This window comes from Dermacentor silvarum, chromosome 2, assembly GCF_013339745.2.
Source record: "Dermacentor silvarum isolate Dsil-2018 chromosome 2, BIME_Dsil_1.4, whole genome shotgun sequence".
NCBI classification, from domain to species: Eukaryota; Metazoa; Arthropoda; class Arachnida; order Ixodida; family Ixodidae; genus Dermacentor; species Dermacentor silvarum.
In genome coordinates this window covers 170,136,020-170,154,755 of record NC_051155.1, presented here as the reverse complement: position 1 = coordinate 170,154,755, position 18,736 = coordinate 170,136,020, and the positions used below count along the sequence as shown (strand labels likewise).

At 43.2% G+C, this 18,736-nt stretch overlaps 1 protein-coding gene across 5 annotated transcripts in view; it reads left to right on the top strand.

The window, feature by feature from the left end:
- The window catches only part of LOC119442095 (sodium/hydrogen exchanger 7), a 69,400-nt gene extending 57,262 nt beyond the window's left edge, over positions 1–12,138 (top strand). For 2 of the 5 annotated variants that reach the window (XM_049661894.1, XM_049661891.1), the window contains 2 exons: positions 3,006–3,126; positions 6,206–12,138. In XM_049661894.1, the coding sequence (XP_049517851.1) occupies positions 3,006–3,065 (60 nt within the window). In that variant the 3' untranslated portion in view covers positions 3,066–3,126; positions 6,206–12,138. The remainder of the gene's footprint in view (positions 1–3,005; positions 3,127–6,205) is intronic. The other 3 variants (XM_049661895.1, XM_049661892.1, XM_049661893.1) reach the window with 2 other exon arrangements.
- Positions 12,139–18,736: the final 6,598 nt, after the last annotated feature.

Below are 18,736 nucleotides of genomic sequence, written 5' to 3'. Positions count from 1 at the left end.
CAGTCTTCGTTTTGTTCTTCAATTTTTTTAACAATGGAAAGAAAGTGCAAGCAGGAGTGCATGTGGGCGTGCTTTGCAGGAGGTGTGGTGCTTTCCATTATATTGCAAGGCTTTCAAATTGTTGACATATGTTATCATGTGCAATTGGAAGCATTTCTGTGCTCATCCTAGACCTGTCTGGCTTTGAGTCCTTGCCTGTTGTCGTCCTGTTTTACTGGTTCCCAGTATACATTCTTTCAACAAAATAATGCAATACCAACTAAACGAATCGGTTACCTTTTTTTTTTTTTTTGAACCTTACGTATTTGGGCAAACATCCTCTCAATGTCACAGCTACCACTCGCAATTTAGAGCATCGTCAACGTTGCGTTTATTTGCTTCTCGGTGCATTACCACTGTTTACATGTATGGGGCGTACGGGAAATGCGATGCAATGTGCCATTGCTGTATTCTTGTGAATGCGGCTACGAAAAAATTAACAAGCTTTCGCTCATTACGGCAGGCAGGCACTGAACGTAATTTTGTCTATGCCAGATTTCGCTCATTAGATGAAAATGAGGCATTTACCATATTCATATATTAGTGATATTATTATTATAAATTCATGAACACTTGCTCACAGAAGGTGAGCAGCCAAGTTGGCATCAGAGAGGTTCAGTGAATAGCAGCACATACCCAGTACCACATAGCGGTTATCCAAGTTGGCGTGAAAACGCTTCATTGAGGTACGCATGTCCCGAGACAGTTGGTACGAAATTTTGCATGTACTGACCCATGTTGGTGCGACGATTGGTTTTGAACCCTGTTCCTTCAGCACAGCAGCCGGATGCTGTACCCATCAGCGACGTAGGTTGGTGGGAAGAAAACGGTTAGAGACCCAGGCAGACAGAAAGAAAGATAGTTTCAAAAGTGTGTGAAGTTCCCAAAGCGCTAATCACATTAAAAAAAAAATCTCATTGGCCTTTGTCTAATTCTCTTGTCGTAATTGGTGTCCAAAACATGGCGGCTATTATGTCACCTGGTTGCTCTTGTCATCTGTTGTATGGCAAAGAGTGACTTTCGAGATTGGTTTCCATCACCCACTGTGGGGCGGATGTGGACATCATTAAGCGCACAGATGAAGACAACTTTGCATTTTTTTTTCTGGGCAAACCAGCGAATACCAATGCTATGTGCCGTGTTGAACAATACTTACTATAAAATGCAATCTTCCTATAAAATTTCAAACAGAATGAAGCATTGGTAAGCACAATGTCTTTTTCAGTTTTTTTTTTAAGGGAAAAGAGCAAGTCACCATATAGACGATGTGCTCACTTCTGTGCTTGCAGGCTATCAAAATTCAAGAAGAGGTTTTACAATCTTCAAATGCAACTTTTCTTTAGTGATGTCAGCTCTCTGTGGGAACATGCAGAGATTTTTGGGAGCATAATTTGTCACCCTAGCTGACTTGCTGCTTGCGTTTAGTGTCCCTTCAAGCGCCCCAGAAGTTAACAAGATGAGGAATTCTCGCTGTGAAATAGTTTGTTCAGTAATGATCATATATATATCTGACTGCCTTGCTGTTGCACTGTTCGAGTTATTTTTGGCATTGCGTTACGTCTCTTATGTAATGTTAGTCATTGCACGTTCTTTCTTTTCTATTTAGAAGTACTTAAAATTCTTAGCTTTCCACCTTACTTAAAATCTTTGTTTGCTTTTAAATTTAAATTTAAAAAAAACAAGGGAAAGATGGATTAGAAAAGTTAGGTGGCCTCATATTGGCTCTACTGACTTTTCTGTGTAGATTGCAGCGTCTGGATAAAACAATGTGCCTGTGGGTCTGCTTTGTATTTTTTTAATTGGTGTCGTCAACACCATGTTGCAACTGCCAGGCCATCGTATAGCCAAAGCATAAGTGAAAAATGTGCAAATGCACTGAAAAAAGCTGAGTGGGAATAGCATTTATTACATAGACTGAATATCATTTTGTAAAGAAAGGCACTTTGTACCATAGGAGGGAGACAAGCATTGTACAAATGGAAGGCACTGGAACTGATGCCATGTGATATTTACAATACTAATTCTTAAAGTACAATTTCAGTGGCGTACAATGCGACATACTGCAGCAAGAGAAATTCAGGAGCAGACTAACACCTCAAGAGAAAGCCTCCGAGCGTCTGTTCAGAATTGTGTCAGTGACACTTGGCTTTCCTTGTATGCTGTTGAAATAGTTTTCTTCCAATCGTGGCATCTGTTCCACGGTCTTCCATCATTTATAATGTATGACACATGCATCCTTTCTTTTGTACCAAGTGTCCTTGCGAGATAAAATTCAGTCACTGTTTTCATTTTTCTTTTTTCCATGTGTGCCTAAATTTCTGTGTCTGTTTCTGTGACTTGACAAATTAGTTCTGCCAGGCTTCAAGCAGACTCTCAGCGCAGGATTATGTAGAAATCACAGAAATGAAAACATAGACATAGTGCTGTATTCCAACTAAATTTTATTTGCAAGCATGCGTACATATGTACATTCATGGCATCAAGTCGATACAAAACCACCAATCAAAAATGAAAGAATACATGCTTGATTGGTTACTGATTGGTACGTGCTTGTATCATCTTGATGATATAATGAATGTATATATGTGTGGTGTTTGCAAATAAACATTCGTTGGAAGCCAACACTCAATGTTTGCGTTACTGCGATTTGTGTGTAATTCTGGGCAGAAAACCTGCTATGGATTCTCAATTCCAGCTTGCCCAAATCAGTAACTTGTTCTGCCAGGCCGTTATGTATAGTTTTGGCTATGTCTGCAGCCTCTTTGTGTTCCATGTTGCATGCACATCTGTTTGCCTCTTTTGTCCAGCGAGCATCACCTTTCTGTGGCCATGTGAGCTTCTGGTATAATTTTCTTGCAAGCACTGTTTTTGTGACGTAGTCTATTGAAGTTGCAAATGTGAAGTTTATCTCTGACTATGCATGAGCGTGTTTTTTGTTTCCTCTTTTTTTTTTCTTCTCCCTGAAGGGAAGTGCGCATTTCAATGTTGCGGGAGATTCTGGACAGCTGCAGACTAATTTTATGTGAAGCAAGACGACAGCAGCCTGAAGCAAAAGCCAATGTAGGGCAATGGACATATCGAAGCATGGTTTGTGTAATCTTTTTTTGTGTGTTTCTTTTGCTCATTGCTTTTCACGAAGTAGGTGCACTCTCAGCGTGGTGCGGAGCGTTGTTGTCACGCATATGTAGCATTGGTTTGCATGGTATCAGTTCTAGTGTCTGAACAATCTATTTTGTTAAAGTTTTTGTTGTTTTTTTTTCAGTTCATAGCCACTGCTTTTTTGTGCTGATATCTTTGCGTGGTTATGCACTAGCATCAGAGCTTGTTTGCAGTCTAGGTCTAGAGCACCAAGGGGAGCCAGACTTATCCAGGAAATAGAAAAGAAAAACTGCTTAATTGCTGCACCAAAATTGATTGCTTTGAGCTTTAATCGAAATTTATTTGATGCGTACACATCCTAGCATTACTATTTTGCCATAATACCAGGACTCATCTGTGAACTGGAGTTTCTATGGTGATTTCTTGCGACGCTGTGCTCGATGGAACTGTGTGGGCCTCTTATTGCCTTCTATGGCTGCATGCTCTTAGTTTTTATTTACAATTTTGCAGTACTGAAATACACAGTATGCAAGACTAATTAGATCCATAGACTTGCGGGAGTAATAGTCTCCAACACTACACTTTTTTCTGTTGTCTGACATGTCACACAAAAGGAAGAAAAAAATGTTTCAGCACATATTTCTTTGAAAAGAGTGTCACATATGTTACTACCAGGACTCTTGTTTGTATTTGTCATGGTAATCAGCTAAAATGGCAACCTTAAAACACATACATACTGGTAAAACCATTTGAGTTTTTTGTCGGCTTGTAATACTAGATGTAGTTTTAGTTGGCTTTTATTTCGTTCTCTCTAATGAACTGCCACTCTTCAGCCCCTTTGACAGAAAGGGGCTGAACGACTAAAAATTTAACGTAGGAGCTTCCTGACTGTTATTATTTTTTTTTTTCTGAGAGAGGACTTCTTTTTCTGGGCATGGCAGATGCCAAATGTAATAAAAAGTCTCTAATCAAGCGTAAGCTGGTACGCATGTTTTGTGCACCAGGCAATGAAAAAGGAACACATAACTGATAATAATTACTGCAGAAATATGAGTTGGAACATGATTGGTTCTTGTATGCTAAGTAGTTTTGTTCAGGAAAACTGTCATGTGTTCCATTCTTATTTCAAAGCAAAAAGCAACATGTTACAATCCAGAGTGTGAGTAAGCCTTTCCATTTCATTTTGGCCCACCAAATGACCACATTGACCTCACAAATGACCACATGCAAATTGCAAAAGAGTTTGGCCACACCTGGTATAATAATAATAGTGTATCAAGACTGGCGTGAGATGAAAGCAGCACATTTTGTTGCTGGCCTTTATATCGGCTTAGGTAGGATCTCATTAGCTTAGCTAATACCTGCTTCTTTTCTCTATTTTGTGGCCCTTGTTTGGCTAGGAAAGTTGTATCTTATGTAATTGCAATTACAGCACCTGAACTCTTTTTCTTTATATTGTAATAACTCCTAGCTTTGTGTGGCTACACATCAACTGGAGCATTGTTGTGGTGCTGACATTGTTCGACACTGCCATGAAAGTTAAGAAGCTTGTTTTATTGTGAGACTGTGTACTCTGCTGATCTGTTGCTCTGCATTAGAATAGACACTGTCAAAATAAGTTTATGAAAGGCAGTGCCTCTCTGCAAGTCCTTTGTCTTCTGAAAGTGGTCTTTGAAATTGAATCAGCAATACTGCATCTTTAATTAGACCATCATCATCTAGCCAAATATGTAAAACCTACTAGCGAAGACAGCTTGAAAAAAGTTGGAAGTTGTTAAAGCTAGTGGCCATTCTCATTGATTATCTTAAGTGATTCTGTGGTAACATCAGACACATTATATATTATGAACTGTCATGCATTAAGTTGCCTCGTTGCTGCACAACCACACAGCCAACAACTGTGTTCATGCAGCCAAGTAAGAACTACCATCAGATATTTCCACATCCTAATGTGGAAACAACTTGTGGCACATTAGTTGTGCCTATACCATTTTCTAAGGCTGACAGGTACATTGACAAGACAGTGTTGAGCATGTCTTTATCACAACTCTTATCACAACTCTTTGATTGACCTAAAATTGCTGATTTATAGAATGCCATGGAATTTTTGTGTGGTTAAGATGCAATTTATGAAGGAGCTGTACAGTACTTATTGTCATGGAATGTCGGCGGAAGCTGTTGACAAACATTTCATTTTTGACTTCTTTTAAAAACAGATGTTAGTTCAATTTATTTGGATGAGTTCCACATGTACATCGAAGACATTTTTTCTATTACTTTTTGCACCATGAAGTTTGGTGGGTAGCACCGCATCAGTTCTAGAAATTGCTGCATGCATGTTATTTATGAACGAGAGCGTAAGTACATTTTGTGAAACGGAACCATTGATACTAGTTCTGAAAATGGGCTGGAACATTGTCTACTTGCTAGCAGCCTTTAAATGAAGAAATATACTCACAAAAAGAAAACAAGTTTTGCTGTAGGAGCTACTGCTGCAGCTGTTGGGAAGTGAGGAGCTGAGATCATTGCTGCTTTTTGGGCTTAAACTTCAAAATGTGAAGAGAAGTCATAATGTTTTTATCATTGGATGGATTATGTGCTCATTCATGGAACACCATTGGCTCCACAAAATCAATGAAATGAGAACAACAAACGGCATATACCAAATCTTATCGTTTTTATGTACTCTCAGGTTCAGTGATAAAATGAATGTTAAATAATAGAAGGATGCCAGCATAGATTAGAGATCAAACCTAGTTAGGTGACATTCTAGTTGACATTAAGAGAAGAAAGGAAGGTTAGGCTGGTTGTATAGCACGTAGAACTGATAACTGGTGTATTAGGTTAACATAGTGGGTGTCAAAGGAAGAGAAATGCGTTCAATTGTGCCAGAGGATTTGATGGAGTGATAAAATTAGTGAATTTTCAGGCGTATGATGGGATTTGTTCATGGAAGACAGCATAGTGTTGATTTCTGAGACAGCGCTGTGTCCTGTAGTGGAATTGAAATAGGCAGGTGAATTTAATCATGACAATAGCTTATTTTGCTTTCCCTTTGCTCTTCTAGTGTGACTCTATTGAGGAAGGGGACCTTGGACTTGGAAGCAGCCTGACTGCGCTAACGGCAACGAGAGTACGGCTCGTTGGCATGCAGGGAGATGCTGTCTGAGTGCGCCGTTTGCTAAGGGTGCTGTTATGCCTCCCGGAGGCATTGGTGCAGGGTGATAGTGCCTATTGAAGCGTGCACGTGGTCCTCACAGTTCACAGAAAAAGCAGCTACGGTGAATGTCACGTAAATTCGAGAATCATCACCGCACTACTAAGAAAAACGATGCTAGAGGCACTCGCATTGAGAAGTCGCGTAACTCTACTGCAGTTTTTCTGCACAAAACTGTTTTACTGTTGTGGAGCCACAGTCTGGCACATACCTGTTTTCTTCGATGTAGTGTTTTGCACGCACAAGTCGATGTCTGTGCGAAAGCAGTGTTTTTGTCTATTTGCAAAGTCAAGGCCACAGGGGCTTTATTTTACTTGGCACTTGTGTTCTACAAGTTGCACAGTAGGCGTAGTTGCGGGGCTCATCCCCACCATTGTCAATGGATTTGCTAGGAAAGTTGTTGAGGGAGATGGCAGATGACTTAAACCTCATTTGTGTGTGCGTGGTTGAGGCACTCTCGCACTCTGCACATTCAGGTGTGCAGTGTCCACGATTGTGGTACCAGTGGTTGTCTTAACAGTGCTTATTTCTTGGCAGTGGCTTGCTGCATGCTTTTTCTCTGCTCTAGCATCACAGTTGATTCCGTAGAGAGATATGTTTTACATAAGGCCAGTGGAAGGCAAGCAAACATATCATAAGAAGTTTAAGGGGAAATGCATAAACGCTATATGAATTATGGCCTCTCGGCAGATAAAAAGAAAAAAAAAACAATAATATTGAGTTACGTTAATTGGTTACATTACATTTATGAACAAGCATATATGGTATCTTTTGCTGAGCACGAGGTGGCGGGATCGAATCCTGGCCACGGCGGCCGCATTTCGATGGGGGCGAAATGCGAAAACACCCGTGTACTTAGATTTAGGTGCACGTTAAAGAACCCCAGGTGGTCTAAATTTCCGGAGTCCCCCACTACGGCGTGCCTCATAATCAGAACTGGTTTTGGCACGTAAAACCCTATAACTCATATGGTATCTTTTGCTGCAGGAAAACACTTGGTGTGCCCAAAAGACACATAAAAAGGGGAAGGCAGTTTGCAACACTACCTGGAGTTTCTCAAAACATCTCTTTCTCGTGTTGCAAGTTTTGTGAGTGTTTGTCCAAAAGTAGTTGATAACAGCTTCATTATCATCCTTTTAAAATTTATACTGCATTCAGAAACAAAATGAAGCATAAACTGGCAATTTTTCGTGTTATTTTCATGCTCACACACCAGAAGAAAAAGGCATTAGTTTATAAAAATATCAGGAGCCTAACTGTGGCCTTATACAACGGCTTTGTAAATTGTGTTTCTGGTGCAAAGTTTGAATAGAAGTTTGGCCACCATTTACTTTTGTAATAATACTTCTTGTACTATATAGTAAATGTTAAAAAAGAGTGTTTATTAACTTTTGTTATCCCTTTAAAAAAAATTGAAGAACTGACATTTTTATTTCGTGGGGGTATGCCTTTTTTTTTTTTAATCTGTTAGGGTGCATTTTTTCTCGCCATTAAATTAAAGCTGTTTGTGAATTACAATCGAGGTCGTGGAGGTAGATCATTTAACATGGACTGATGGACTACCAAACTTGCTGCTTATCTTGTTGGACTTTTGTACAATCTTCAATAGCTGACACTATGGTTCTTCTAGCAAACTTCTCTTGCTCATCATCAGCATACTCATTTGGAAAGTAAAATAGTTAGACCTACAGTTTAACTTTGATGTGAGCCCATACATGGGCAATTTATTCAAATTGTTGGCTGGATGAACTGTTAACCCTTCCAGCACTAATTCCTTATTGATAGCGTCTTGCACAAGGTTGACATAAGAAGCTTACAGCTGAGCAACTTGGTACGAACTTATTTCTATGCAATGCACGACAGACAGGATGCTGTACTCATTTGTTCTCTTTCTTTCTTTGGACCCTGCCTGTCGTGCTGTTCGTAACAGTGATGCACTGATTTGGCAAAACCCGAGAGTGGCATTTATTGTTAAGTAAACTGCAGGAAATGTGTAGTGAAGCCTGCAGCTCCTTCTTTTATAGGCATAGCCATGTCCCCTGGTGATATCTGCTTTGGTTTGTAGAACTGAGGAAGAGCTTGGGGAAGCTTGTAGCTTGGGGAAGTGCTGCCCAAATTAAATTTAAATCTTTATGCCCTGAAAGAAAGGGCATAAAACTGCATAATTAAACATGACATCATTGCACCTCTTGAGAAGCTGCTTTGCATCAAAGGCCGGCCACTCCTTGCTCTAGATCTGAGGTCGCACTTTTAATTCTGTGAAAGTCCACTCGAGTGTGGACCCCAGGCACCTGGTGTCTGCCCCAGGCACCTGGCTGTCTGCAGCTGCACACATATGCACTGTGACTGGGTATGTGCAGCTGGATATGTGCCCATACATATATATATATATATATATATATATATATATATATATATATCAGTGGCGCACCGACGAGGGGGGATTCGGGGGTCGTAACCCTCCCCCCCCCCCCTGAGGCCCACTTAGCCCCCCCTTTTGTTTAAGCCCTTTTCTTTCCTTACGCATTTGAGTACTGCAATTAAGATGTAAGGCGCGCAATCGTCTGCACACTCGTAAAAAGCGAAATTTTTTGACAATTTCCCGTGAAGAAATCGAAATTAGTGCTGTTTAGATGGTATTGGCAAACTGTCAACCCCCCCTGGCAGAGATCCTGGGTGCGCTACTGATATATATAGGGTATACAGGGTGTTTCAGCGAACACTTTCAAAAATTCTTAAAGGTTGCCTGTGGCAGATAGCAAAATTCTAGTTCATCAGCTCGTCAACTCGAAGTGGCGGACATTACGTGCACAAGAAATTGAAATGCATAATCGAATAATTAACAGAAATTCACTAATTAAGTTTTTAACTAATTACCTGATGGCCCATATTGCAATTTACAAATTGTAGCCATGGAGTTCACAAGGCGGATCCACTTGGAACGAATTCTCGGGATGACACCAGTTTCGAGATATTAATTCCTGAACTTTGCGGAGAAATGCATTGGCGTCCCAGTTAGGTTCTTAACAAAACGTCGCTTTTTGCATTGAAGCACAAAATTAACTGGAGCGCCAATGCATTTCTCCGCTAAGTTCAGGAATTATTATCTCGAAACTGGTGTCATCCCGAGAATTCGTTCCAAGTGGATCTACATTTGTGCCTTGCGAACCCCACGGCTACAATTTGTAAATTTTAACACGGGCCATCAGGTAATTAGTTAAAAACGTAATTAGTGAATTTTTGTTGATTAGTCGATTATGCATTTCAATTTCTAGTGCAAGTAATGTCCGCCTCTTCGAGTAGAGCAGCTCATTAACTAGAATTGGGCTATCTGCCACAGGGAACCTTAAATAAATTTTGGAAGTGTTCGCTGAAACACCGTGTATATACATAGGCAGACAAACCCTTAGAATAGCCACATTGCAAGAACAGTAACCATTCGCTGCAGAAAACTTGTATGATTCACAACAACCAATCTCTACAAAAAAAAGCATGCTTTGCATTACGTAGATGTCAGTTGGAGTTAAGTCTGCTTAATTTTTGATCAGTTGCATACATGAACCCAAGAAGTTTTCCATATGGGAGATGCACAGTGGCAAGAGGTTGTTCCTTTGCTCACCCAAAACTAGTGGGTCCCCTAGGGGATTCCAAAGCTACTTGTTGTGCATTCCACTTTGAATACTGACAAATGATTCCGAAGCCAGGGACTGCCCTTCTCACTTGATTGCTTTCGGGGATACCCCCGCTTTTGCATGACGTGGTGTCTGGTGCGATGCCTCCGTGTAGAGATTTGTGTTCTACTTGCTGACTTAGCCAATAATCATCCGCTGAAAATGGTGTCCTCAAAAGTAATTGATATAGAGCTCGGGCTTCACTTGAGAGGTGCTCTTCTTTCTGGTGTATGCTTTCTCATTTCACACCATTGTGCTGCTTGTGTTTCTTGCAGGTGTATTTGCGTGATTGAGCTTTTGTTTATAGCAAGAACATTTATGGCACTTGTATTAGCTTTAAAGCATTGTTTGTACCAGTGTATGACTCTCTTATGGCACTGATGGCATGAGGTCTCCCTTAGTGATGTAGATTTGTGTGTAATTATGCAGAGGATATTGCATTGCAATAGTTGCTAGCCAGTGCCAAGCACTCTCAACACTTTCTCACCTCGGACGTAATCTCAGCGCAAGCTGAATTCTTATTTATGGACTTTGCCTTTCAAGTCTGACATTTCGTTGGCGAAAAGAAAACAAAGGTCTGAGGCATATTTCTGCCAGTGCCAGTAAATTGTGGGCTGTATTTCACAATGTTGTTTTTCTCACCTCGGCTATATACAGCATTCTTTTTATTTTATTGCTTGCTTTCTTGCTTGCTTGCTTGTTGGATACAACATGCTGACATCTGTCAAAAGAGCTGTCATTGAAAGTTTGCTTATGGGTATTACAAGACAAGTGTTTTTATACAGACCCCATATGGGGTGGGTGGAGCAAGCTGGAGAGGCTTTTTAACACTGCAATACAGTAATCACGGTTGGCCTGTTGTCGTTTCTCCGGTCTCAAGTCTAAATATTCATGTGGTCAGTCCAGTATACTCTCTTTATGTGCTCAGTCACAACTTATTTCATTGTCTGATTAGCTGTTAACATGTAGCTTATGTTTAGGTCTGCCTTGCTGAAGTGACTTGCAACTGTTGAAATGCCCCTTCCCTCTTGCGCAGCTTGTGGTTGTCTGCACAGTTCCATGGTGTCATTATGATTTTTCCCAGTGTTTAACCATGTAGGTTGATATTATATACTCCTGTGCTTATTGTGTTTTGTTTCTGTACTCAAGGGCTTTGTCTGGGGCTTATGGACAGGATTGTTTGGTATACTGTGTAGTTGCTGTATTAGTGACGTGGGGTTGTCCCAAGAGCTTCTGTTTAAGCTTCATCTATTTTAAATTGAAGAATAGGTTGCCATGTTTTCTGTGTGCTATTGTTTTATGCACACACTTGTGTTTATAGTTGGTGCTTATAGCACTTGGGCATTCATTCCCATTATGTTTATGAATTAGAGTGTAATTTTGTCTGATTTTTCGAACTCCCGAGCCCTCATAGCTACACGGAGTTGCAGAGAGCTTGTAATGTGTCTAGTCATCAATTTAGCCCTTTTTATGCTCTTTTTTTTTTCTATCAATGGACCATCTAGGATGTTCAGTCATTTTTTTCGTTGTTGTTGAGTGGTACTTTTACCAATGGAAAGTGTTTCTCTCTCTCTCTTTTTTTCACAAATGTATCTGTCTCTACATTTGTGCCTCCTTTTTTTTGTGTGTGCTTTATTTAGTCAGAAATGTGCAATTGCAAAAATGCAAAGTAATGTTGCTCAAGTGTGTGATGTGGTGCATAATACAGAATTCAATGCTGAGGCATAAATGTGTGTTATGTAGGCTAGACCACGTTCCAACTATAGTTGTAATTCATGCTTACTTTCCATACCTCGGAGGGGAATTGGCTTCGACAGACGTGTAAAATATGACTGGCTGCAATCATACATTCAGTATGGCATTAACTGCTTGGTCCACTGATTGACATACGAATGAGGCGAGTCAGTCGTCTCCTTTTTGATGTAAATAGAAGACAGTGACTTGGATGAATGTTTTCACGACTTATGTAGCTTGTTGCATTCCTTGCCATAATGTAGCAGTGTATGAAATGCATTGGCATTTTCATTCCCCCTTTTATTTTTTCCTTTATGGCATACCGTGTGTGACTTTCAGGAAGTGAAAACAAATAAAAGTATTTCTCTGCTTCAAGAACTATTGTTTTCATGTCTGTGACTTCAAATCTTGGAAGCACAGTTTAGGTTGTGCGAGTTCTTTGACACATAAAAAAACAAAAGATGCGGCCGTCCTGTCAAACGTGTACAGAACAAAAAGTGTTCTGGGATAATCACACTCTTATATAATATTTTCAGTGCTTTCTCTCTTTTTCGATGCTTACTGCAGTAATTATTTTGGCAAAAGAGCTGTTTGGAATTTCACTGCACATGTGCAACTTACGAGGCATGGGTGGGCAATTATTAATGTGATTAGCACTATTTGGAAGCACCATCCAGTTTGCGGTGCGTATCGCATGCCCCAGGCCCCAAGTCGGCTTATAGCTTGGGCCACTAGGTATGTGCCGTCTGCTGCCTTGCCGAGCAGACATGTACCACTAAGTATGTGCCCGAATGGACAGCTTGCTGCTGTCTGGCCTAGTAGACAATTTGGGTCACTGGATATGTTCCCGAGCAGAGAACTTCGACACTGCATATGTGATATTGATATATTCCCGTTCTTGGCCAAACCCCCAGAATAGATGTGCCATGGTGGCACAAGGGGTATGTAGCTTTGAATATAATTAAGCGATAGCGCACCGCATCCTCAACGGAACCCGCCGCGGTGGCTCAATCAGCTAAGGCGTTGCGCTGCTGAGCAAGAGATTGCGGGATCGAATCCCGGCCGCGGCGGCCGCATTTGCAGGGGAAATGCAAAAACGCCCGTGTGCTTGCCTTGTAGTGCACGTTAAAGAACCCCAGGTGGTCAAAATTAATCCGGAGCCCTCCACTACGGCGTGCCTCATAATCATGTATAACTGATTTTGGCACGTAAAACCCCAGAAAGAAGAATCCTCAACGGACACCTCCGCGTCGTGCGCGGTCGCTTGATGGATAGCCATTGCAACGAATATGCAGCCAGCTGTTAGTGTTACCGCGGAGTTTAAACTGGGGGTGCAGTGATTACAACAAGTATACTCTGTCGTGGTATCATTCAGCATTGTGTTTGCCAGTGAGATTGACACTTCGTGTGTCTGGTAATGTGCCCATAAGGTTTCTTGAATCACGGTTGGCATGAGGATACAATAATTTTAATAATGACCATGACTTCTAAAGTATATCACCACTCATCACAAGAATGATTGCCAATCGCATTGTAACGTCGGCAGTCATCTTCAGAGCATGGATGCGCCGCCATTTTTTTTTTTTTTCGCTCAAGTAGCTTCGTGAGACTTTGAGCCTTCCCTGGAGTGTCGACCCCCCCCTTACGCTCCTCCTCCCCATATTCCCGCAACTCGCTTGCCCGAGAACACGCGCCCTTTTCCTCGGCGCATTTCCTCGCCTGCCCGAGACTAGAGTACACTCTACCGAGACGAACGCGTGAGCAAACGAGCGAGTGACAGTCCCTCCCCTTATGTCGTTTGCGCGAGAGCTCACGCGCCGAAGTACTCCCTGCCCCCTCCTCTCCGCCCCCTCCCCACCACTCGCTTGCCCGAGAGCCACGCGCCTTTTCCCTTGGCGCACTTCCCGCGATGAACGCGCGACGGCCCCCACGTGGCCGATTGGGACCGACCATCGCGTACATCAGACAGACGGCAGCAGTGCCTATAAACGCGCTGACTATCGTTCCTGCAAAGTATTACGTCTGTGTACGCCGCGTAAACAGCTGACAATTCAAACAAAATCCCGCGCGTCTTTCTCGGAGAAGCGATTCTCGCCGCTAGCAGAGATGACGTCACACGTTGAGCGCCTGCAGGGTGAACAACTCCGGAAATTTCAGTGAAACGCAGAGCGTGCAACACCACCCGTGGAAATGCGCCGCGCAGAAAGAAAAGGCAGACAAGCAAAATAGGGCTGAAACCGTAGACGATGATTGCAAAATAAGCGACAGCACGAACGAACGAGCAAGCAAGTGAGCGAGCGAACGAACGGACGTTTTCCTTGCCGAGCGCCCCGCCAAGCTTACGTGCGACGCATGCAGTCTTGTCAAGCTTACTTACGCATTGGGTGGCTTCGAGCCGAAACCTTTGACACCTAGCTAATTTTCTAGTACAGTCTAACCTAGCTGGCTTCTTGCGATGAGCTTATAGGGGGTCACGCGCTTTAACATGACAGAAAAAAAAACAAAAGAATAAAAAGTAAACATTTTGCATTATTTAGCAACTGAATTGAAGGCGATAGACATAACGGAAACTTGCTGAACTTGACAATTTTGCCCCGCTTTGTTTGTGCAGTTGACTGTCCTGGTACTCTACGCCTTTCTGGGTGCCTCTAGTAAGATGGCGTCAGTTCTAAGGAATTTTCAGAGCTCCAGACAGACACAAGAAAGGGAGATAGCGCTTGTCTTTGTTTCTCCATTTCTTGTGTCTGTCTTTTATATCGCGCTGAGTTACTTGTCCAGCTACATAGGTTTTGCTTGCTGAACTCCTTGAAGAGGTGGTTGCAGCAGTTCCATATGTATCAGAAGCCTGCGCTATTCCATTTCTTAGCTCTTTCCCGTGGTTTTCGAAACCGAATCAAATAGCGATGGCGCCGAATTGATCAGTTTTCAGATACTGTCGAACCATAACCTTTATATCAGGCTTTGAAGTCGACGGGTTCACGATTCGTCAGAGACATAACGCTTAATTTTAACACGAAAGTGTTTTATGCCGGGGTCCACCAAGACTTCACTGACGTATTTCCGTCACGGAAATACGTCATAGAACATAACACAAAGAAAGAAACCAGAAGAAAAAGTTCCACAAACATGCAAAATTTGGAAATCGAACCCACGACCTCTCGGTCCGCGACGATAGATCGCCGAGCGTTTAACCCATTGCGCCACAAACGCATTTGCAGAGAGCTACACAGACGCGCCTTATATATCTAAAGCCCAGACCACACGTACGCTTGCAAACGCGCGCAAGCTCGCGTCCGCACGCCCACGCATGCGCAGACGGTGCGTCACGGCTCGTACGCGTCGAAACGCGGCGCGATCTCGGTGATCAGCTCCTCTCAGTTATCGCGCGCCTGGGCTGCCTCGCTGCCTCGCGTCGGCGCGCCTGGCTACGCAGCGACGGCGCGGTACATTAAACTCTCAGTTAAGCAGAATTATATCATGCAAGAAAGTGCTTCTTCTTCACTTTTCGTGCTGATCTAACAGCTCCAAAAAGATAACAATTACGTTTATAGATATCGAAGCATTTTGAAGCACTTTGAAGCATTTTGAAGCATTTTGATACGAAGTGGCGTCTGCCAAGGTGTAAACAAGTGAAGCCAGTGGCGCGCGCTGTCGCGCGTATTTGTGGATGCAAACCGCCATTCCTCGCTAGGCGCGGCAACCGCAAGGCGCGTAGACGCGAGCTTACGCGCGTCCGCAAGCGTACGTGTGGTCTGGGCTTAACACTCCTCCGTGTACCCGCGCTCTTGCTCGGGGCGGTGCCGCCGCCTACGAGCAGAAAAGAGAAGTACTGCATTATGACACTAACGCGCACCGACAGTGAACGCTTCGGTGGTCTCAGCACTACGACGCCTCGATGCCAGCATTCGAAGGGACGCTGGCATCAAGAAGCACTACCAACGCCACCTAGGTGGCGTTCACCATACTCAGCACAGCGGAGCGTGGCCTCCGCAATTAGCTCTGAAAATGTTTCTGAAGTTGATCGCGGAGGCTGCAATTACGACGCGCTGTACGCGCTGATTTGACTCGGTGACGATTCAGTTACGTGCTTTGTCTTGCGCGTTGTATTAGTGTGTCAGTTACGTGCTTCGTCTTTCGCGTTGTGCTAGCGTGTGCAGCGTAGTGCAGCTTCCATATGCACGACGGTTGCTCATGGTCATCGACGTTGGTAGTCGTGATGGAGGAGACGTGCCACCAGGCGTCAGCGTGGGTGCATCAACACCTAAGGGCGCTTTAGCCACAAAACACCAATAGACATTATATATCAATGTGCAATAAACATTACACTACTTCTGTGAAGACACGTTTCACTTTCGTGTTCTATACCGATTCCTATATAAGAGGGATCAACCACATTTTTTTATATCATGCACATGCTAGTTGAATTAATCGTGATATTGAATAGAGCAGCCGTAAGACCGAAAGCATAACAGCTGCAACATCGATACGAATTTCAGGATATTTTTTTTCGCACGCCCCCATCTCTACAGCAAAACAGATCGCTGAATTCGGCTTTGCCGCATAAAGACCCTTATTGTGGCGAAGCCAGCTTTCGCGGCCTTTCGCTATTGAAGCGAAGCTTTGCAAACCTTCCCGGACTCTGTTTGCTGACCGTGGCTGCTGCTGGTGTCTTGCCTGACAGCTCATAAAGAGAAGAATTACCTGCCCGATGGTGGAATCGAACCACGGTGTACCAGCACAACCCGAAACTCTAACCATCAGGCTACAGTCACGCACATACTTCTCTCGTGCCAACGCCTACTATAGCTCGTTGAGACGACTGGCACTTGCAACACGTTTCTTAGCACGTGCAAAAACACGCGTATGCTATAGCACTTGCGCGCTCACTAGCTAATTTTCATTAGGCTAAATACGCAGGAATGAAAGGCGCAAATAATAGCCAACCTTACCACCGTCTTTCGCGTCGTACTTCTCTCTGCACACATCTCACCTCACCATTCTTCTCTCAACAAACGTCAATCATCGGAAGTTCGTCCACGTGACCTCACTGCGTCGACGTCTGACAGTCTGTATTCTCATGATGTTGCTGTTTGCATTTTAGCTTAGCTTGTGAACGCTGTAGTGCAAAAACAGAAATAAGTAAGGAAAGGCAGGAGGGTTAACCAGACGCACACCTGATTTTCTACCCTGCACTAGGGAATGGAGATAAAGTAGTTAAAAGAGAAAGAAGGGAAGAGAGAGAGAGAGAGCACTACCCGCGCGCACACTTGAAGAAACGCAAGTCTACAAACGGTACTGCAAGTACTGCAACACCACCTTCGTTGCTTTCAGCGCCAGAGGCGAAGCGCACAGCCATGGTCCAATAATCTTGGCTTCTGAAAACTGTCTCGAGTCCAGCCGGTTTAATGCTGTCTTGGACGTCATAACGAGAACCAAAGCACTGGACATACTGCTGTGCTGCTATCTTGCCGAATAGCTCACGTACAGTTACAGCCATCTGTACTATCCATAAAGATGTGCCGGTGATCGGCTCTGTTCTCTACAGAATGACGCAATGCAACAACAAACGGTATACCTAAATGTCCTCACTGCACCAAATGTTCGCCTCCAAGCGCACAATTCCTTCAATAAATCGAAGCTTTCAATGCCTTCTTTCCCGGGGTATTGCGCGTCTGCTAGGTCAGTTTCTCGCCGACTAAACTGGCCCGATACCGGAGAAAGAGTAATCCGCGGTTACGCGGGGTCGCGTGGTGGGAGTCTTACGCTTATTTTAAAAGAGTTGAATGTTGGGCTAGTTGGTATTTTGATATAAGAACCATCTTGAAATGCAGCGCAACGGGACGGCACAACAGAGAGGAAGACGAACAAAGGCGCTAACTAACAACTGATTTATTGAAGCCAGACCCACAGGTATATATGTCCACAAGCTGCGCAGGCGTACCGTTACAACGTATATGGAAACCATCAAAAAAGGAAGTGATTACACCAGGCGCGAAAGGAATTTCATTTCTGCATAGTACAGTTTAATCGATGTATCGCTTGTCAAGAGTGTGTAAGCCATTGTAAGCAAGAGTGTGGAAGCTATTTGGGACGTGCCCGGTGTGCGCCCCCCTGGCTACACCCCTGCTTGGACATGAAATAAAATTGTACGCATCATACAAATATATAAATATATGAATTATGGGGCTTTACTTGCCGAAACCACGATCTGATTATGAAGCACGCCGTGATGGGGGACTCCGGATTAATTTTGACCACCTGGGGTTCTTTAGCGCGACCCTAAACATGGGCGTTCTTGCATTTCACCCCCATCGAAATACGGCCGTCGTGGCCGGGATTTGATCCCGCGACCTCGTGCTTAGCAGCAAAACACCACGGCCACTAAGCAACCACGGCGGGTGCGTACGCATCATGCGTCTCTTTGCATAGTATAAATAATCAAAACGTTTCACGAAAGCTCCTCTTTACCTTGATTCCGACAGTGCGTTGGGTATGCCGTAATGTTTTTTTCCGGTCTAGTATACTCGTATGCTTGTTCCAGTGTGCTGTAGAAAAAAAAAAAGGCTTCGAAAAATGCGTTTTACTTTAATGTGAGTCTGGCACCATATCTCTCGAGTCCAATCCCGTGCTTATGCAGTGAGGCTGCAGAACTTCTTCAGCGGCTATGAAATGATTTCATCAGATAGAGGTCTTGGAAGAGCAAGTTGAAAATTTTCCCAGATTTAGAGTACAGTGTATATGAACTGAAAGTGCTTTTAGGAATGAGCTGGGGTAATTAGAACGAGCACAAATAATGCGGTTGTCATAACTGCCTAGTGATCGAGCAACTCCGCATATCACATGAAGTGTGCTTGGTGATTTGTAGACGATTGCTGTAGACAGAGGAGTGAAGGTATGAGCCGAAACTCTGCGCACACACAATGAAGTCCTTGTAGGTTCCGATGCGAGTCCTTATTTTAATTAAGAGGAGAACTCA